A 22392-nucleotide genomic window follows, 5' to 3' on the forward strand; every position below is an offset into this window, starting at 1 on the left:
TAAGGTCAAAGCTAAGACAGCAGGGAGAATTGGCACATGATGCGCTGCTATCCAACAAGTGGTTAGGGCAAAACAAACAAAACTTCTCAGGTTCAAATAAAATAAAATGCTTTAATTCCAGATGTTATCATGAGCAATATTGTTGTGACCTTGTTGTGCTGAGTATCAGGGGGAAAAACAAAATAAAATTAAAAATCCAAATAGGCAGGCTCTGGAGAAAAAATGTTCTTTACTAAGTGCTTCAAAAGTACAGAGCCCCCAACTAGACCCACCCAAAATCACTACAGAATAAGACAATGGGGGCTCAAAATGGAGAAAACAGTACCGTGCACCACAATTCCCCCAGCTATAAGACAACACCTCTCTCCCCAACAATCCTTTAAGCAGAAAGGGGGCAAGAGTCCTTTTTAAGAACCTAACTATGCTTCAAGAATACCAGGTAGTTTCACTGTAGCAGTTGTGTTCAACTGAGAATAAACCATTGCTCCATTCACTTTGTGGCTCTAGTGAGTTTTCTATAGCTATAGGGGGAAAAATGTTAGATACCTCTGAGAAGATATGTATAACAGTTATTAATATCACATGGTCCTGGGGAAAAAAAAAACTTTTGCAGAGGACTAGCATGCCATGCTCCTCTGCCTATAGTCTCAACTCCAACACGACACCCACCCAATTGAAGCACACACCTTAGCTCAGATCTGCATCCCCTGGTAAAGAATGGAAGAGACAAGGTTCAGAAAGAGCCAACATCCAGAATGTACTCTTATTTGTGTTATAAATCCTCAACTAAATAAATATGCATATGGAGGATCAAGGCAAGTCTTAAGATGACACAAACACAATCCACGATGAGGCTGAAGAGAACACACAGCTAGTAGAGTGGTAGGAGATAAATTCTCCTTCCACCATTGCCACCATGCTCCAAGCTGCCATCATCTTCTCTCATCTTTTCATCCTTCAACAGCCGCCTGGCTGGTGTCCCTGGGTAAAGTCATCATTCTCTGTATGTAGTCAGGGTGATCTTTTAAAAAATGTAAATCTGATCATACTCCACATCTTAAAAGTTGTTTAACCTAGGGCAAATTACTCAACCTCTATGTGCCTCAGTTTCCCCATCTGTAAAACAGAAATACAGTCTCAGGGCTGTTAGGAGGATAATGAGCCAATCTTTTTATTTTTAAATTTTTTTTAACGTTTATTCATTTTTGAGAGACAGAGAGAAACATAGCACGAGCGGGGGAGGGGCAGAGATAGCGGGAGACACAGAATCCGAAGCAGGCTCCAGGCTCTGAGCTGTCAGCACAGAGCCCGCCGCGGGGCCGAACCCACGAACCGTGACATTGCGACCTGAGCTGAAGTCGGACGCTTAATCAACTGATCCACCCAGGCATCCCGAGCTAATCTTTTTAAATAACTTAGAACAGAAAGCAACACAAGTAAGGACCAAATAGGTAACTGCTATTAGTATTTCACGACCCACTCACCCCTCCACCTTAAGAACGTCTCAATGGTTTTCCTTTGCTCTAAAACTAAAGTTCAACTTAATGGGACCTACAATTAATGTTCAGTTAATGACCCACTCCACAACTTCATCTCACTCCTCTCCCTCATCACTCCTTACCAACCCTGGTCTGCCTTCAGTTTCTGAAGGGGCAATCCTCCTTCCTACTGTAACACCTTTGTACCTATGGTTTCTCTGATGAGCTCTTCTCTCCCACACTTCATACTTTGGCTAATTCCTGTGCATCTCTCTGATCTCAACTTAATGACACTGCCTTAGGGACCAACTCCCTGATCTCCCAATCCACATTTGATACCCATATCATGTTCCCTTGCAGCACCCTCTGTAAGCACAGAAAACAACTAATGCCATTACTCTGTTGTATCAACTTAATATCCATCTCCTCCAATGAAACACAAGTTCCATGCACTGAGGGACCTTGTCTGTCTTATTCACTACTTTATCATCAGTGCACGGCATAGGACCTGGCCCAGAGGAGTCCTCAGTAAATATGAATTAAATGAAAAACAGCCCTCCTTTCACTCATACTCCCTTCTCCTGTTACTTCTCTCTGGGAGGTGAGGAAGAGAAAACAGCAAGGTGCCATAGCGTGGATTCCATACCATCTTCCCTTTCCTCATTCATCCCTGTCCTCCCTCCTTCCACCTGCCTGCTTCTTGTCACCCTCTGCAGCTGTCCCTTCATTCCTCTCTCTACTAAGGTTTCTCTCTCCTCCATCTCCTTCCAGTTGGCTACTACCCAAATATGATTGTAAGACCTCACCCCTAACCACAAACCGCCCGTAATGAAAGGCACTGCTTACATTAAAACCAGAGTTGTGGCGAGAATGTGGTGGGCACTGTACTATGACAGGGAAAAGAATTTCAGTATCTCCAAAGGAGCACGAATAGTTATATCCACAGAGATGATTTTTTTCATTGCTGCTATTTGACTACCACTTGGCTTACCTCCCAAACAACATGTCACACCACTATAAACACAGTCCTTATTTAGGACTGCAAAGAGAAGCAGGGTTATGTCACATGCAGAAATAGCCCAGAATGCCTGGGGGAAAGAGCATAGCATTTGAACAGTGAGAACTCAGGTTTGAGACCAGCACCCTTGGCAACTCTGTTAGCTATGTGAACTTGAACAAGTCTTTTAACCTCTCTGAACTTCGGTCTCCTCATGTCTTATATGGAGGAGATAACACCAATGTCACAGGACTGTTAGAAATCAGATGAAGTGTGTGATAAAGGATTTCATAAATTATAAAAGGCTCTATAAGATATTTGATTAATAACTGGGTCTAACATTTCAAGTAATTTTCAAGTCTCACTGATAACAGTCCATAAAAGTAACAATATAATGATTAACATTTTTATAACTTTAGTGGGATAATATATATTTGTATATTTGTTCACCTCATGAAATATTACTAATCACTTTATTAATATACTATTTTCATTTTTATTTTGAATAATTATTAAAATAACATGTTATTATCACTATTTTTGAAATATTGGATAATTCTCCATTAATTTTACAGTTTCTTCTGGCATATTGCCATTTTCACTTTCTTTGAAACTGATTTTACTCCTGGTCTGAATGTTCAACCATGGTACTTTTACTCTTTTACAACTTCCTAAGACAGATTTTATCCAGTCATGTTGATTCAATACATTCAAATTTAATCACATTTCCTAAGCAGATTATAATTAACTACTTATATTCACCTTAAGTTTCTTGTTCCTGTTTATATATATTGAAATTTAGTACATAAATAGCAAGCAAACCTTTTTTGCTCCATTTCAAATGGTACTGCTCTCACTCTGGACAAACAGTAGAAATACTCTAGAAATTCACTCTACTTTCAAAATATAAATGAACTAAGCATCTTATATACATGAAGCTGTTCTAGACACATTACAACTACTAATCAAAATAATTGGGTATAGTTCCATTTGTGATAAAGGTTCACAAAATAAATTAAAGCATAGCTTCCAATGCATGAAACAGAAAAGCTCATAAAACTACAATAGTGTTAATATTTTTTTAAGTTTTTTTATTTATTTTTGAGAAAGAGAAAGAGAAAGGAAAGGACAGAGAGAATCCCAAGCAGGCTCTACACCAACAGCACAGAGACCAACATGGGGCTGGAACTCACGAACCATGAGATCATGATCTTAGCCAAAATCCAGAGTTGGACACTTAACCGACTGAGCCACCCAGTCCCTAGTGTTAATATTTTTTATAATTTTGTTTATACTACTGAATTTTATACCTTGGTCATCCCTTTCCATTCACCAGAAAGTGAGTTTCAGCATATAGAAATAACCAGGTATGCTTAATCTCTCAGTGTGAAAGCTTTAGGGTGACAAACATTTCACTCACTAAAAATGGGTTCCTATCTACTTAAAAATTAAGAGTTTTGATTTCCAAACTATCATTTTTTAAAGTTTTTTAAAATGTTTATTCATTATTTTGAGAGAGAGAGTGTGTGAGTGGGGAGAGGAGCACAGAGAGTGGGAGAGAAAGAATCCCAAGCAGGCTCCACGCTGTCAGCACAGAGCCAGAAGTGGAGCTCCATCTCATGACCTTGAGATCAAGACCTGAACCAAAACAGACATTTAACCAACTGAGCCACACAGGCACTCATCTAAAAGATCATTTTAAAATGTTAAAATTCATTATAATGTTTATTATTAGCTTTAACACCTACGTGGCAACAATCAAATAACCACCAACAGTGCTTTCATCAACCCAAGAACAATAAATACAAAAGTATTATTTCTTGATCTTATTAAGGAAAATGATTAAAAAAAAAACCTCCTGTCATCTATCATATATTCACTTCTAATTAAAGTTAATTGTTCGATTGTTCTTTCTACATAGTCTCTGACCAAACACTAGCATTATTAAAATAATGTTATTATCACTATTTTTGAAATATTGGATAATTCTCCATTAATCCCATTTCAAATTCATCCTATTGGTGACTTGATAGTTTGATGCTTTACTTCTAGTTAAACCTCCTCTTTGGTTTTAAAAACACCACTATTTTGAATTATTCTGATGTTCTCTCACATTAAAATGGAATTCTGTCCAGTCTACTTTAACAGATTATATTAGTTTAGAAGATTAGATTATAGGGCTTCCTGGGTGGCTTAGTTAAGCATCTGAGTCTTAATTTTAGCACAGGTCATGATCTCACAGTTTGTGGGATCAAGCCCCACATCAGGCTTCACGCTTGCTGGAGCCTGCTTAAGATTTCCTCTCTCCCTCTTCCTCTACCCTTCCCCCACCTGCATGCATACACTCTCTCCTCAAAAAAATTATACTAATCTGAAAACTTTTAAAAATAATAAACACTTGAAAAATTACCTTATAGCCTATTGTCTTCCTGTAATAAAGAATTTCCTTTTCCAGGAGCTCAAACAAACGTGGTGGGAAAAACTGAAAATCCTGAACATTTGGCTGCTTTGGAGGTCGGGGAGCCTATGGGGGGAAATGCATTATACACATATTTGTTTTCAGTACATGAAGTGAACATACTTATCTTTAACTATTTCTTTAATATATAGAAAAATAAATATAATAAGTCCCTTTATATAAGGCTGAGCATACCAGCTACTTTTCTACATTGTTGCTATATTTTAAAGACTATAATTTCACACTAATATAAACCAATCTAAATCATAGACCATGTTACAGGAGAATTCTGCTGTAGAGCAAAACAACAGAGCTCATTCTTTTTTACCTTTGGAATCTTTGGCTCACTGACACGTAAAGCCTCTCTAAAGTAGGCATCCACTGCGTAGTTTGCTTTGCGTTCTCGTTTAGGAGGTTCGATCCACTCCACCATCCCAAGCTATACACAGTAAGAACAAGGAATTTAATTATTCCAAAATGTTTACAAAAAATCAAATACAGCAAAGTTGCACAAGCATGAGAAAACTAAAGCTATTAGGAAGAATCAAACTTGCTTTAGATGTCACAATTATGTATCCCAAGTTCCAAAACCTTGTACCATACAGGCCAAGTTCAGGTTCAAGGATGCTTATCTTTTTCCTTTTTTTTTGTAAATAAGTTTAATTCTTATTTTTAAAAAAACCTAGTTCTTCCTTAGTAATTGGGAAGAATTTGCACAATCAGATTAGTATTTTATGTTAAAATGAATACACAGTATCTAATACAGATGGAAGACTAACACTGATTCTGGTGACTGTGTCAAGTGTATGAATTAGAAATAGCTGAATGGAGTACGATGAATATCAACACAACAGGCATGTGTCCCTTCAAATCAAGAGTTAAGTAAGGTCTTGGGGCACGTGGGTGGCTCAGTCAGTTGAGCATCCAACTTCAGCTCAGGTCATGATCTCACCAGCTCATGAGTTCGAGCCCCACATTGGGCTCAGTGCTGACAGCTCAGAGCCTGGAGCCTGCTTCAGATTCTGTCTCCATCTCTCTCTCTCTCTGCCCCTTCCCCACTCGCACACTCTGTCTCTGTCTCTGTCTCTCTCTCTCTCTTTCAAATGTAAATAAACAAATTTTTTAAAAAGATGTAAAATGAAGTAAGGTCTTAGTAAGACAGCTGTGGGAAAAGTCAGTGGAATCAGAAAGACCTGAATTTGAAAACAGGTTCTGCCACTTTACCAGTTGTAGAACTTGGGGAAGATTAATTTCTCCCTCTATGAAGTGGGAATAGTAATACCTAACTTTAGGATTAAATGTGACCATGTAAGTGAAGGTATTAAATAAACTGCCAGGAGGTAAATGTAAATTTTTATTAAATATCCAAAGTTGGGTGAACAATGATTAGGTCGCATTAAAAGACTTTACCCCAATATTAACTAGAAAATACAATTTAAAAGCCAATAGGCAAAACTGACAATCCAAAATTCTGGAGTCTCAAGAGATGGTTTTCCAGTTCAGATATTTTTTTTTTTTTTGGTTTCAGAGTGTCTATCCTAGTGCCTGTACACAAAAGAGGCCATTAATCTATAATTAATACCATTCTATTTGATTCTATCTGAGGGTTGAGTTCCAACCTTGGTATCCTATTTTAAGAATGGATGATAAACCAAGATGACTAAGATGGTCAGAGATCTACAAACTCTCAGTGTCCAGAGAAGGGAAGACTAAAGACAGACATAATGGTGGCATTCACATATGTAAAAGTCTATCAAATAGAAGAGAACACAGTTCTCTTTTGAGCCATAAGGTTAAAACCAATGGGGAAAGTAAACTGCTACTTGATATAATTTAACAAATATGTTGTAAGTACCTATTTTATTATTTACAAGTCAGTGTCATGGATACAAAGATGAATAAAATAATGTCTTCCATCAATGAGCTTGTAAGTCAAATAAGAAGTGTTATGAGAAGCAAAAAACATAAAACAGTGAAATGAACTCTCCCAAGGAGTATGATTCCCAACATGACCACATGCAAACAGAGGCTGGATAACTGTCCTACATGCTCTAGATGGGATTTCTTAATTACAAAAAAGGTCGGACTAAATGACCTTTAAGTTATCTTTTAACTCTAAAAGCTTATGAAATACAGATAGTATAATGTAAGTTTACATAAAATAAAAACACTCAGTGAAATGAGTTTTGTTTTTTTCCCCTCAACTGAATTAATGTTAGAGGATAGTAACAGAAAAGATGTTTTATTAATAACAAATATGTTATTTGTCTCAATTGGGATGAAAATAAATCAATAATAATTTAAATTAACTTAATCAAAAGTAATGTACTGGCCATTTAACCCAAACTTATATGCAAGTCTAGGTATTCAAACTTGGAATAAGCATTAAGGGTCAATTCCCAAACTTTGAAAAACACCAAATGGTGCTGAATTAGTTTTAGATAAGTAAATTAATACAAACTAATTCAAGTTGATTTCTTCAGGATCAATGTCAGTCATTATGATTCAATTTACCGGACAGACATGGCTGTAAAGTAATGCAACTGGTTCAACAAATCATATATGAACATCTACGTCATTATATAATTCCCATGATTTATGTACAAACAACATTCTTCTATGTTTTCAATTCTCTTCAAAGGATAATATTAACCTATTTTTTGAACCTATCTAGAAAATAGAAAAGCCAGAAATAAAAGGTAATCTCAAGTCAGAATATTTTTAAAAATCTTATTTGGCCATTCAATTATAAAAACACAAGTCATCATAATTATTACTAAAATTTCTCTATATGTGTACATTACTTTGCTAGAAATGGAAGCACAGGAAAACCTGATATATTAGAAAGACAAATATTTTACTGAGTCTAATTTTACTCTAAGAATGTAGATATGAAGATCCACTGATATTTAGACTTTTCGCTGTTTAATATTTTTCCACTTTATAAAACACTCTTATTACCAATAAGCCCATGGAAATAACTGTAAAGTTTACAAAATTCATACCACACAATGAGATCTGGAAAACAATTTCTACCTTATGCATGCAAGCCATCACGTTCATCTCATCAGAATAAAACATAAACAGTCTAAACTAAGACTACAGATAGAACCACCAAATAGATGTAAGTGAAGACACTAAAAACTACCAGAACTAATGATAGCAACAGAGCATTATCAGCTTACTAGTTGCAATGCAAACTAAAATGGCTCACCTCTCATTCTTCAGTAAAATCAATATCCAAAATAAGCTTTCTTATTTTAACAAAATTCATTTCTGTGAGTTAAAAATATAACAGCCTTATGGAACAATTTAAGCAAACAAAATGATAAAATTATATTATAACTCAGAAAGTGAAATAAATATCCATGAGTCCATGCTGATATAAATAACTGAGTATATAAATAAATGGGAAGGGACAGGTCTTCCTTACAGAAAACTCTCCACTAATAAGTGTAGGAGGAATGAAAGGAAAACAAAATTACTATTAGGCAAACACCACAATAACTATTGCAGGCAAACTCCAATACATGCTTAAATCAATGGGTATGTTTGAGGAGTATATTCCCCAAGATATTTATCAAGTACAAAGGGAAAATGGTAACTCTACAGTGAAGAAACCCAGAAGACACCACCTCAACTAAGTGATCAAGGTTAACAGTCCCTACAACACAGCAACATCTTATATTCCCTGGTAAGATGTACTGAGGACATAACATCTCTTCCATGGCATTCTTGCCAAAAAATATATAATCCAATCATGAGATAATGTCAGACAAATCCAAAATGAGAGACAAACTACAAAATAACTGACCAATACTCTTCAAAATGGTAAAAACTGGGAAAGACAAAGAAATACTGAGAACACAGATTAAAAGAGCCTAAAAATATCAGCAAAAAAATGCAATCTGGGTCAACAGAATGAGAAGACAGGCTCAGAATGACAGAAAATATTTGCAAAACATAGCTTATAAATGACTATTATCCAAAATATACAAAAAACTCCTAAAATTCAACAATAAGAAAACAAACAACCTGATTTTAGGTGTTTTTTTTTAAGTAGGCTCCACACCGAAGATGGGGCTTGAACTCACAAACCCCAAGAACCAGAGTCACATGCTCTACTGACAGAGACAGTGAGGTGCCCCACAAACAACCTGATTTTAAAAAATGGGCAAAGGGGGCATCTGGGTAGCTCAGTCGGTTGGGCGTCTGACTTCAGCTTGGGTCATGATTTCACCTTCCGTGAGTTCGAACCCCACATCTGGCTCTGTACTGACAGCTCAGAGCCTGGAGCCTGCTTCTGAGTCTGTGTCTCCTCTCTCTCTGCTCCTCCCCTGCTCATACATTCTCTCTCTCTCTCAAAAATAAATAAACATTAAAAATTTAAAAATAAATAAATAAAAATAAAAATGGGCAAAGGATCTGAAAAGATGTCTTGCCAAAGAAGACATACAGATGGAAATAAGCAAATGCAAATAGGCTGAACATCTTCTGTCAGTGAAATACAAATGAGAACAATGAGATATTACTACACACCTGTTAGAATGGCCAAAATCCAGAACACTGGCAACACCAAATGCTAGTGAGAATGTGGAGCAACAGGAACTCTCATTCACTGCTCATAGGAATGCAAGAAGAGTTGGCAGCTTCTTACAATACTAAACATAAACTTACCATGTACTCTAGCAACCATGCTCCTTGGTAACTACCCAAAGGAGTTAAACTCTCTGTCCATCCAAAAACCTGCACATGGGTTTTTATGAGAGCTTTATTCATAACTGCGAAAACTTGGAAGCAACCGGGGTGTCCTTCAGTAGGTGAATGAATAAATAAATTGTAATACATCCAGACAATGGAGTATTACTCAGCACTAAAAAGAAAAGAGCTATCAAGCCATGAAAAAAACAGAAGCCACCTTAAATGCATACTACTAAGTCAAAGAAGCCAATCTGAAAAGGCTACATACTCTAGGATTCCAACTATATAATATTCTGGAAAATGCAAAATTATGATGACAGTACAAAGATCAGTGGTTGCCAGAGGCTGTAGAGACAGAGAAATGAATAGGTAGTGTACCAAGGACTTTTAGGGCAGTGAAACTATTCTGCATGATACTCTAATGGTGGATACATATCATCATACATTTATCCATACCCACAGAATGTATAACACCAATAGTGAACTCTAACATAAAAGATGGACTTTGAATGATAATGATGTATCAGTGTCAGTTCAATTTTAACAAATATACCACTCTGATATGGGAAACTGGTAGTGCAGTAGGCTATGTTTGTTTGGGGCAGGGAGAATATGGGAACTCTTTGCATTTTCTGCTTGATTTTGCTGTGAATCTAAACTGCTCTTTAAGGCTTCAGGGGTGGCTGGGTGGCTCAGTCAGGTAAGCGTCCAACTTCGGCTCAGGTCATGATCTCATGGTTCATGGGTTCAAGCCCCACATTTGGCTCTTGGAGCCTCCTTTGGATTCTGTGTCTCCCTGTCTCTCACTGCCCCTCCCCTGCTTATGCTCTGTCTCTGTCTGTCTCCCTTTCTCAAAAATAAATAAACATTAAAATAAATTTTTTTAAATAAAGCTCCATTTTTAAAAATTGCAATGTTGAGACCCTGGATTGTATTTCCTAGAACAGAGAAAGAACATTAGAGAGAAAATGTGCTTATTTCCTGGACTTGATAATTGTACTATGATCATGTAAATTGTTAACATTAGGGGAAGCTGAGTGAAGGATACATGTGAACTCCATATTATTTTTTGTAATGAAGTCTAAGTCATTTAAAATTTAAAAAAATTCAGGGGCACCTGGGTGGCTCACTCGGTCAAACATTTAACTTCAGTTCAGGTCATGCTCTCTCTCACAGGTCCTAGGTTCGAGCCCCACATCAGGCTCTGTGCTGATAGCTCAGAACTTGGAGCCTGCTTTGGATTCTGTGTCTTCCTCTCTCTGCCCCTCCCCTGCTCACACTCTTTCTCTCAAAAATAAATAAATATTTTAAAAAAATTTTTAAGTTAAAAAAATTTAGTTATGGGTGGCTCAGTCTGTTGAGTGTCCGACTTCAGCTCAGGTCATGGTCTCCCGATTTGTGAGTTCGAGCCCCACATCAGGCTCTGTGCTAACAGCTCAGAGCCTGCAGCCTGCTTCAGATTCCGTGTCTCCTCCTCTCTCTGCCCCTCCCATGCACATGCTCTGTCTCTCTCGGTCTCTCAATAATAAATAAACATTAAAAAAATTTTTTTAATTTAGTTATAGCCATAATTTTAAACAAAATAAGTAAAACTCCCACTTCCTCAAAGGACTCTTGTTGTCCATACAGTGCATTACTGTACCCTCAATTTGACAGGGGAGAAAAATGAGTACCCAAAGTCAATTAGTGACACAGTTGGGATTTCAGCTTCAGAATCCAGGAACTCAACCACAATCCTACACTGCTTCTCAAAAACAAGAGTAGCAGTAGCAACAGCAGCAAATACAATGATGAAGATTATGGTACTAATAACCTAGCAGAATATATTAAAAGATAACACTTGCATGAGATCTTCTGATTTACAGCAAATTTTACTCCATAGCAGAGCACTGTAAGAGTTAAGTGCCAGTGGTTATTTTATTTTATTATCATTTTAATTTTATTTATTTTTTTAAGTAATCTCTACACCCAACATGAGGCTTGAACTCACAACCCCAAGACCAAGAGTCGCATACGCTTCTGAATGAGCCAGCAAGGCTTCCCTGCCAGTGTTTTTTAATAATGGTTATGGGGAGAAATGCTAATTTGAGAGTCTAATGGTTAAGGTAAAAGGTTACCTTCTGTTTTTCTCTATAATCTTCTCCTTCAAACTTGTACAAACTTTGTTCAGTGTCCATTCTAAAATTTCTCAGAGAAGATTCTCCCATTTTCTGCAAGCGTTCATTCATCTCTGCAGTCTAAAGTTCAATACGTTGAAATTAGAAAATTATCACTGAACTGCTTATAAAAATCTGTGGACTCTCTTTTTAGAAGTCAGGTTTTGACATGAAATATCCAATCGGTTAATTTACAAGGTAAGAATACAATGCTAACATTAAGTGAATATAAATTTAACTTCAAGTATTTTAAATATTTAAATGGTTATTCAAGTATTCTCTATTAGGCTTTCTTTAAAATCTTTTATCACTGAAGATGTAGTCACACTTTGATTTCAGTCTACTCTTACTTATATTTGAAATTATCCATAATTTTAAAATAAAAGAGATAAATTCAACACAAAACTATAATAGTCTGAAACAGCTTATTAGACTTTAACAAATGATCCTTTAATATTTCATGAAATGTTCACAAGAGATTTTCATTCAATGCAATTTATCAGTAGATAATTTCTAATACAGTGCAAAAAAATGGGAGTTGTAAAAATGTGGTCCTGATAGATGTGATTAAAAATGAAATTTATTTGGCTCTTAAGTAAATATCAACATCATTTTCAATAAAAATAAGGTATAAGGTCACTCAATTTTAAACTCTACTTCTTAGTGTTTATCGCCAAAAACTAAACTAAAAAACCCTAAACCACCTCTGGATATCAATCTACAAATCCTTAAAACAGGAATTATTTTAAACATGCATTTGAAATGATGAAAATACAAGAAGCATGCCGAAGTATGTTGATGTTAAAGCAATTCATCATGAAAACAAATTCCATTTTAACAAACCTTCTTTTCCCCTCTTTCTAGGAGAGTTGTAATATCTTCATCTGTCAGCTCACTTTCTTTAGAAGCAAAAACATGGGTGGCTCCATGACGTATCATTTGCAACATTTCCTCTTTTGCCAGCTTATTAGACTGTTGGTCAATGAGTCTTCCTAATAATAAAAGTTGTGTATTTTCAATTATATTCCAGAGAACGCACAGCCTCATAGTTCTAACCAGACACTACCACATTTAACCATAAGTCAAGGTTTATAAGAAAGAACAATTAATGAACTTTAAAGTTATATTAATGAACAGCCCTACCAATTTTTCTTCTACCATACCTTCTATTTCAATAGAAGTTTTTCTGTAAAATTCTAATTTTTAAAAAAGGAAGAACTTCTAAGCTATGCCTCACTGACATTTTAATTGCTTCCAAAAATAGTAAATTATCCCATAATTTATTGGGATTTTGAGTGCAAAGCTATTTTGCATCTTTGTACTTCTGAAATTAAATTTCTTTATCTTAAAATGTGAGTCACACTGACAGATGTGACTCTAAAACTCAGAAGAACAGAAATATTTTTTCATGTTCAAACTTCATTTTTCAGATCAAAATTTCTTTCCACCAACAGGCACTCTCTAATACCTGCTTAAAATGTTTTAACCTAGACATTTTAACTGCTGCTTAATATCAGAATCTTCAGAAGACATGCCATTGGCATTCACCTAGAAGGTAGTGATGTTCAACTATCTACTCCATACATTACTGAATACAAGGCTTTAAATTAGAAAGATTTAAATTAGCACTTATTAAAAAAAACTGACTTTTTTCCTCTAAATTTGCAAATTTTTGTCAACTTTAAAAGTAATCTCCTTTAAAGAAAATTGCATGTGTTTTTGCAAAAAAACACCTAATTGAGTTTATATGTTTAAATACCTTGTTGTATAACAATTGAGTCAAGTCTCAGTTTTATCTCTGCTCTTTCTACAATCCTTTCTTCAACAGTGTTGTCAGTGATGAGACGGAACACACGTACTGGCTTCTTCTGACCAATACGATGTGCTCGATCCTAGTAGAAAGAATCCTAATGTAAGATATTGGGTATTCTGGATAAAATATATAGTATAGCCATCATATGCTATAAAATGCTGGATATAAAATTAGTTTCTGAGCTCTCTAGACCTGTCACTTTTTAAAGAAGGATGATGAGAGGTGGTGGTGACTCAGTCGGTTGAGTGTCTGACTCTTGATTTCAGCTCAAGTCATGATCTCACAGTTCATGGGATCAAGCCCCACACTGGGCTCCACACTGACAGCACGGAGCCTGCTTGGGATTCTCTCTCTCTCTCCCTCTCTCTCTGCCCTTTCTGTGCTCACTCTCTCTCTCAAAAGTAAATAAGCTTTAAAAAAGGAAGATGATGAATATTAAGAATATCTACAGATCACTGTGACCAAAAAAATCTGCAAATATTATACTATACCATTAATGGAAAACTTCCAGAAAGACAACAGCCAAAGCCCCTATAAGATGAGGACTAGAGGGAGTTTATTAAATAAATTTACGCCACTAAATACAAACATCTTCCCCACTAGCAAGAAATTTTGTGAGGGGCAAAGTAATTATCAAGGGTTGCTGTGGTGGCAAAGTTAGCTTTATCTCATCATCACGCAGTTCCTTCTGTTTATGGAGGCAATTCAGGGATGTAAAGGGTCATAAAAATTAATGGTATACCAAAATCCTTACTATATAATGGTCTAGAATTAGTCCTATGATTTATAGTTGGTAAAGGTGACAGATGGCAAGTACTGATTATATAAAAATAGCTAGGGAAGTGTCTTTAAAACACAGACGCTGCTAGGGGTGCCTGGGTGGCTCAGTCTGTTAAGCATCTGACTTCAGCTCAGGTCATGATCTCAGGACTCATGAGTTCGAGCCCCACATCAGGCTCTGTGCTGACAACCCAGAGCCTGAAGTCTGCTTCAGATTCTGTGTCTCCCTCTCACTCTGCCCCTCCCCCACTCGTGCTCTGTCTCTCTCTCTCTCTCTCAAAAGTAAACATTAAAAATATAAAAATAAAAATGTCCTGATGGTCAATATGTTTCAATTCTCTATTATAAAAAAAAAAAAGAAGGTGGTGGGTGCACTCCTGAGTTTTGGCCTCAAAAAATATAAATACAAATATATAAATACATTTTTAAAAAAGGAAGAACTTGGGGCGCCTGGATGGCTCAGTCGGCTAAGCGTCCGACTTCAGCTCAGGTCATGATCTCGCGGCCAGTGAGTTCGAGCCCCGCATCGGGCTCTGTGCTGACAGCTCAGAGCCTGGAGCCTGTTTCGGATTCTGTGTCTCCCTCTCTCTCTGACCCACCCCATTCATGCTCTATCTCTCTCTGTCTCAAAAATAAATAAACGTTAAAAAAAATTTTAATAAAAAAGGAAGAACTTCTAAGCTATGCCTCACTGACATGACTTTAATTGCTTCCAAAGAGAATAAATTATCCCATAATTTATTGGGATTTTGAGTGCATAGCTGTTTTGCATCTTTGTACCTCTGAAATTAAATTTCTTTATCTTAAAATGTGAGTCACACTGACAGATGTAGCTCTAATTTAGTAAATGACACCATGATGAAAAGGAAGAGAAATAGCTCCTTGAAAAATTTTTTAAAGAGTAGGATAGTTTAGTTTTGTTTGAGAAAGAGAGAAAGAGTGTGTGTGTGCACACATGCAAACAGGAGAGAGGCAGAGGGAGACAGGGGCAGAGAATCTTAACCAGGTTCCAAGCTCATCACAGAGCCAGATGCTTAACCAAATGAGCCACCCAGGTGCCCCAAAAGGGTAGGATCGTTTCTAATGCTATCCTTAGGTAGCAAACATTTTCCTGGAATATATTCTTTTGTTACCTTTTTACCTCCTCACTTCAAATGTTTTATTACAAAAGGTAAAGTCATATCTCTCCCAATTTCAGTGCTAAGGATTTTAATGTATTTATATATTAAGCAGAATTAATACTGACAGATTGACTTTTTAACCCTTTTCATTAAGACGTACGTATTATGTCCCCTTCAATATTCAGGAGTGGGAAAAAATATTACTGTTTCATGATAAAAGTCAAAATAAACACACAAATACTATCATTGGGTCTGGGGTATATGTGTGTTTGTTTTTGTTTCCTTTTTTGTCTTGCAACTGGCACAGCATCTTTTGTTTCCCAGGATAATCTATTTCAACATCTTGAAAACCTCCCAAAAAATAGTTACCCTTTTATCATTATTTATGTCTGTGCTGTATATATTAACAATAATATTCTGAGCTAAGATAAATATCTGGCGTCATTGAAAATTACTAACCATAGCTTGTAGATCAACCTGTGGATTCCAGTCTGAATCATATAGTATAACCACATCAGCACTTGCCAAGTTAATTCCGAGACCCCCAGCTCTGGTACTCAGCATAAAGATGAATTTGCTACTATTAGGAACATTAAAGGCCTCTATTGCTTCCTTTTTTAAATTGACATAGGAGATGAAAGAAAAAGAGAGAAAAAATAACATTTTATTACCACAGTCCTTAAGAAACAAACATTTTTAACATGCATATACAAAACCCCACTTTATAATATTCTTCCATCTCAAAAATATTAAAGCAAATGCCTATATATTGTACTTTGTGAATTACTGTAGAAAGTATATTATATAAAGTTCCTAATCTTTAGAAGCTTACATCAATAGAGACAAACTCAGAACAACTGCACAAAGTAATAAATATTTTATTTAAAGTAATAATAGTGAATATGTTTTAATTGAGAGCTGAAAAATATCTAGGAAGTAAAATGTCAGCTATCTCAACTTCATTCCCATTACTTTATATAGGATTAATAAGGAAGGTATAGTTTAGAAGATCAGCCAAGAGAGAAAAAGGTTCAGGATGCAAATGAGAGCAATGGATAAAGGGGAGGCTAAGTAGATTTATTTCCATATCATGAAAAGGGGTAAACAGGGAAGTAATGAGGAAATTCAGGAAGGTAATCCAGGGATATTTAGTAAAGAGTCTTAACAATTAATGGGATGCTAACATCTAAACTATATAAAGATCTCATACAAATTAATTAGAAAGAAAACACTAAGACCCCAATAGAAAAATGAGCAAAAAGAAAAAACAGACAACTCACAGAAGAACAAATACAAATGGCTAATAAATACAAAAATAATGTTCAATCTCACTAGTAAACAAATAAATGCAAATTAAAACATAATACCATTTTTTGAAGATTAAAAAAATGATAATACTCAATGTTGACGAGGGGGCGGTGAGACGGGCACTCTCATACATTGCTGCAGGGAGTGTAAATTGGTACAACCTTTCTGGAAAGCAATTTGGCAATATGCATCAAGAGTCTTAAAAATGTTCATACCCTTTGACCCAGTAATTCCACTTCTAGGAATTTATCCTAAGGAAATAATCAGAAATGTGCACAAAGATTTATGTATAAGGACTTTCACTTTAGCATTATTTATAATAGTGAAAAATTGGAAACAACCTAAATGATCAACAATTGGGGAATAGATCATTTATAGTACGTCCACTGGATATATATTATACTTAAATTATTTACAATAAATTTTATTACTGATATAGGAAAGTACAACATAATGCTAAGTAAAATGTTACCAAACTTCATATATAGTATATATAATTTAACAGCAATTACTTATATATGTTATATATACAAAAAGAGATTGGCCAGAAATACTTTTATTTTGCAAATTTCCTTCAGCAATCATATATTACTTTCATAATCAGAAAATACAGGAAGTTATATTTTTAATGAATGGAATGGCATGGTCAAAAGTTGCAGCAGAGGTGACACTCACTGCCGCAGTCCATATAGCATGTAGAGGGGGCAGTGTAGAAAGCAGCATGGTGTAGTGAGAGGCAATTTGGTGTAGAGGAAATAGCAAAAACCTGGTGTGAATCATTATCATTCATTACACATGTGTTTCTAAGCAAGCATTTAACCTCTCTGAGACAGTTTCAAGTGGAGAAAATTATACCAGAAAATTATACTTTACTGGAATGCTAGAAGAATTCAGTTGGAACTATACATTGCCTAGCTTCAAGTAGTTGCTTGACAAATGTTATATCCTTTCCCTATAACAGTGAGGAGGCCAATTAAGTAAAGGTTATAGGAAATGAGTCAGAGAATGACCAGAGTCTTAGCTAGCTGAATTTACCTGTACCACTGAAGGGCAAATCTGAGAACTACTGAAAAAGAACTGTTAACAGCTGGCGAATAATGAAAGTAATGAATCAAATATGGTCATTTCCTCCTTACTAGGGAAATAGATGAAATGATTATGTGGACAGCAGTATAATGGGAAAGGGGGGCATTTCCAAAAAAAAAAAAACAGCTCTGCTTTGCTGTATCTAAAGTCTAACTACTATAGTTAGTAAACTACTAAAGTAAACTATTATAGATCAGGGATCAGTGTAAACTTTGAGACACCCATTATTTGCAAATGTTATCAATGGGTAGCAGGTTAACCCTGAATATTAAAAGAGCCTGTGTGTCTGCTATAGGCCCTATCCTATGCTATGAACCAAGCTTCAATAAGTAAGCACACAAGGGACGGTGTTCACTGAAGCTATGGAAGGAAAGAGACATGAACTAAGAGTCTTTGTAGCCTGAGATGGGGCCCTAAAGTTGAGGTAAAAGGCCTGTGTGCAATTTCCTGACAGTGTATCCTGCATGACACAGTTTAAAAACTATACTCACATCTATTATATCCAATGATCCTCACAACATTATCAGAAAAAAAGAAGCCTAGGTATTAACATTACCCTAATAATACAGTTAAAAATACTGAGGCTCAGAGAATTAAATATCTTGCATATACTACAAAGTGGTGGAGTTGATGTTAAAATTTAGGTCTTCTGAAACCAAGTTCAATGCATTTTCCACTATACCATGAAATCACAATCTTTGCCCAGAGCAGCAGAATAGACTTAAAAGAGAAGTCAAAGACATAGCCTTGAAGGACCACAGAAAAAAGAAGATAAATTAGCAAAGCCCTCCTCCCCCCAAGAAAGTGCTTTACATTAGACCCATGACATTCAGGAGGGATAATCTAAAGATCTGTTAATAATTCCTTTTGGAAATTCTTACAGGCTGAGAAAGATACTGGGTGCTAGTTAGCCTTCCTCACTAGCTAAGTGACTCATTCCTGTACACCAACCTTTTAGTATTCCAAGATCCAAATGCATGATAAGCACCTATACCTAAGCTTATCCAATTTCAGTTTTACAAAATCTCTCTAACACTGAGATTATTCCCTTTACAAATTACTGTTTCGTGAGTCTTTAGGGTTGCTAATAAACTAGAAAAATCTCAACTGTTAAACTCCAAAATGGCGAGGGTCTACTGTAGGAAGGAAATCAAGAAAAGTAAGATACAGAATCAGAAGTTAAAAAGTAGGATGAGAAACAGTAATCAAAAGGTTAGAGATAGCAGTGGTTAGAGGAGGTAAGGGTATAATGGTACAGTGTCCTTTAAATAAGTAAGGATGTCTTTGACGATCTTGAAAAGGGTGATTTGTGAAAAGTCAGTGTAATGGGAGCCAAACTGAAGATCTCAGACAGAGAGAGAGAGGTGTTAGTGAGAAATTCAATGCACCTAGCTTAAAAAAAAAGTCAAAGTTCAAAACTACTGAATGATGAAAAATATGGATTAACTGAACTCTGAATTTGAAGGTTTTTTTTTCCTCACCTCTCTTTCTTCATGTGGGGTTTGTCCATCCAGTCGACAGTACTCATAACCACGCCACATACAATAATCCTCCAGAATGTCCAGCAAGCGAGTCATCTGGCTAAAAATGAGAACCCTTGAACCTAAAACATTTCCCCCCAAAGAGCAAGTTATTCAGTTTGTGTAAAACTAATTTGAAACTTACAAAAATAAAAGTAAACATCACATGTAATAAAAATGCATAGTGCCTGAACACTCCACAAAACACACACATGCACACACACACAACCTTCAAGGAATGCTATACAGAATTATGCATTGCTGAATTATGCATTTTTAAGGACTTCAAAACCCTCCACACATACTGAGATTATTTAAAGTCTTCCTTTATTCTGTCCCAAGGATGAGTGATGGTCCACACTACCTTTCACTAGACTACTGCAGTAGTCTCCCAACTAGTCTCCTGTTTCTCATCTGTCATCCTCAGTGGAACCCGGATACTGCTTCCAAGGTTCTCCTTCAAACATAGAAGTCTGATCGTGCCAGCTGACACAGCAAAATCTTCTAGGACAAACCCCCTCCTCACCTTCCAAGTGGTCCAAAGTCCTTAAATCATGCTTAAAAGGCCTTCTATAATCTGGCCCATCCAACTTTCCAGATTCATCAACTACCACTGTACCCAAATACCATAAGCTCTGCATTCCCTATTCTCACACTGCTCTTTCATTGCCCTAGATAATGTTTCCCTTCCTTTTCCCCATGAGTTACTCCTACACATTCTCCAGTGCTTAACTTCAAATATTGTCTTTATGAAGATTTCCCCAACTCCCAGTATCTCAACTTACTTATTACTTACTTATTACTTACTCCCAGCATCTCAACTTACAAATTGCAACTATTCCTCTTCACTACACTATGAGTTTCTCCAAGGCAAAGACTGTTGTCTTACACATCTTTGTACACCCAGCCCATAGGACAATTCCTAGCAAATAATAAGTACTCAACAATGTTTGCTGAATGAATGGATGATGAGTAAATACGCAAAATATTATTTATACACAAGTCACTAATACAGTTATTTCAAGTGAATGTATAGATTTGTAACTCACCCTGTTCTTTCAGTTTGGCCAAGAGTTTATCAAGAACTACCATTTTACCACTATTGCTGACAATGTGCTCATCAGTGGTATAAGGTGGGCCAGGTTCAGCACCATCAAACAGGTAAGGATGATTACAACACTTTCGAAGCTGCATCAGAATGTTTAAGAGTCGCATCTTGTCCATCTTGCCAGCAGAGTTTAACACATCAATATCTTTCATCAGGATTTTTGTATACCTAAAATTTTAAACTATAATTAATCATTGATTATTAGAAAGGTTTAATGGCATAAAGCAATATCCCTTTGGTGATCAGCATTGAGTCCTATTTAAATATAAACAACAGGTCTGACTTTGAGACTAAATCTGATCGCTAAAATCAAGAAACTTTTGAACATTTTAACGTGTATATTGCCCATAAACCTGTTTCCTCCTGCTTTATCCATTGCTACAAATTGCCATTAGCTGATAAGTATTCAGATAACTGTATCTGATAATTAACTATTCAATAACTACAATATTTGCTGAAAGATGGCATCTAACTTTTACTTGAGCTTAAAACTATCACAATTTCTTATGCCTATATTCATAAGGCATTTTTTTCTGATCTATAAATGTTTTTCATTATCTTTTGTTGACCTTTACCCAGATGAAAACAGACCTATTTATCCACCTGAACAGCAATTAATATTTAATTATAGTAACAGCCAACTTGCACTGAGTGAAAGTGCCAGGTATCATGGGAAGGGCTTTCTATAAATTATCTTGTTAAATCTTCACAACAACTCTGAGGTAGGTACTAGAATCACCCCCATTTTATGAATGGAAATTCAGGCAGCTATGAGAAGTGAAACAGCCTACTCAGGACCACAAAAAGGGACAAAGCCGGAGTTTGGTCTTTTGTCTGAATCTAGAGAAATATACTCTTCACCACTACCCTACACTGGTCTCAGTAGTAGAGAAGTCATTATATATTATAAGTGACCTGATTTTATTTATATAAGCAACATTTTGCTTCTTTAAACAGCATTATGACATAAGCATATCTAATTTGTGATTCCTTGTGACTTCTCTTGTCAATTTCCTGCTTTGCTTGTACTTATCAAACCGATTCAGCTTCTATTTTTGTAATACCCACAATCGCTATTCTCATCCATCTTATTATTACTTATTATGGTTATTACTATTTTCACTGATGCAAAAAGCAAAAATAACAAACAAACGTGCAAGTGACATCAGCCTCTTTAACCCTGACATCAACTCATAAGCTAAGTATCATACCTGTTTTACAGAAGAGAAACTGAGGTTATAGAATTTGCCCAAGCTAAATAGCTACTAAGAGACGAAGCACTGTATTCAAATACAGGTGTATAGACTCAAGGCCGACATGCTTTCCCAAAAGCTAAATAAAATATTCACTAATTTTCTATTAAAATATTTGAAATACTTAACTTGCCATTTAAACATAAAATGTAAGTTTTGATCTAAAGGCATAACTGAACCACTAAAAAGTTAAATTTTAATAAATCCTTATACATAAATAAATGCTAATGGAAACAAAATAGCTCACCATTCTCGCTGCATCTTACTCAGTCCCAAGTAAATCTTTATTTCCTTTTTAGGAGGTAGGCTCTTCTCTACATCAGTTTTTATACGACGTAACAAAAATGGTTTTAAAACCTAAAAAGTGACAGTTTTCATAAAAGTTTATAAAATATCTAATATTATAAACTACATCTTTCATTGACAACACCCTAGTGTGAAATTTACTTCCCAATGCATAATCTGAAAAAAATCTGGCATCCACCAATGCCAGATGCCAATATTCTCAGTAAAAAAGAATCAAGTAATGGCCCATTAGAAAATCAGAATGGGGAGGGGGGTCGCCTAGGTGGCTCAGTTGGTTGAGCGCCAGACTTCAGCTCAGGTCATGATC

General features: G+C 35.9%; 1 protein-coding gene across 6 annotated transcripts in view; it reads right to left on the reverse strand.

Moving 5' to 3' along the window:
• The window catches only part of SMARCA1 (SWI/SNF related, matrix associated, actin dependent regulator of chromatin, subfamily a, member 1), a 72246-nt gene that overhangs the window by 26599 nt on the left and 23255 nt on the right, over nucleotides 1-22392 (reverse strand). For 4 of the 6 annotated variants that reach the window (XM_043571169.1, XM_043571173.1, XM_043571172.1 and 1 more), the window contains exons 10-19: nucleotides 22027-22136; nucleotides 20468-20694; nucleotides 19380-19501; nucleotides 17028-17063; nucleotides 15964-16116; nucleotides 13550-13682; nucleotides 12634-12782; nucleotides 11752-11871; nucleotides 5262-5372; nucleotides 4886-4999 (exon numbers count right to left, since the gene is read on the reverse strand). In XM_043571169.1, the coding sequence (XP_043427104.1) occupies nucleotides 4886-4999; nucleotides 5262-5372; nucleotides 11752-11871; nucleotides 12634-12782; nucleotides 13550-13682; nucleotides 15964-16116; nucleotides 17028-17063; nucleotides 19380-19501; nucleotides 20468-20694; nucleotides 22027-22136 (1275 nt within the window). The remainder of the gene's footprint in view (nucleotides 1-4885; nucleotides 5000-5261; nucleotides 5373-11751; nucleotides 11872-12633; nucleotides 12783-13549; nucleotides 13683-15963; nucleotides 16117-17027; nucleotides 17064-19379; nucleotides 19502-20467; nucleotides 20695-22026; nucleotides 22137-22392) is intronic. The other 2 variants (XM_043571170.1, XM_043571174.1) reach the window with 1 other exon arrangement.

This window comes from Prionailurus bengalensis, chromosome X (genome assembly GCF_016509475.1).
Source record: "Prionailurus bengalensis isolate Pbe53 chromosome X, Fcat_Pben_1.1_paternal_pri, whole genome shotgun sequence".
In the NCBI taxonomy this organism is placed as follows: domain Eukaryota; kingdom Metazoa; phylum Chordata; class Mammalia; order Carnivora; family Felidae; genus Prionailurus; species Prionailurus bengalensis.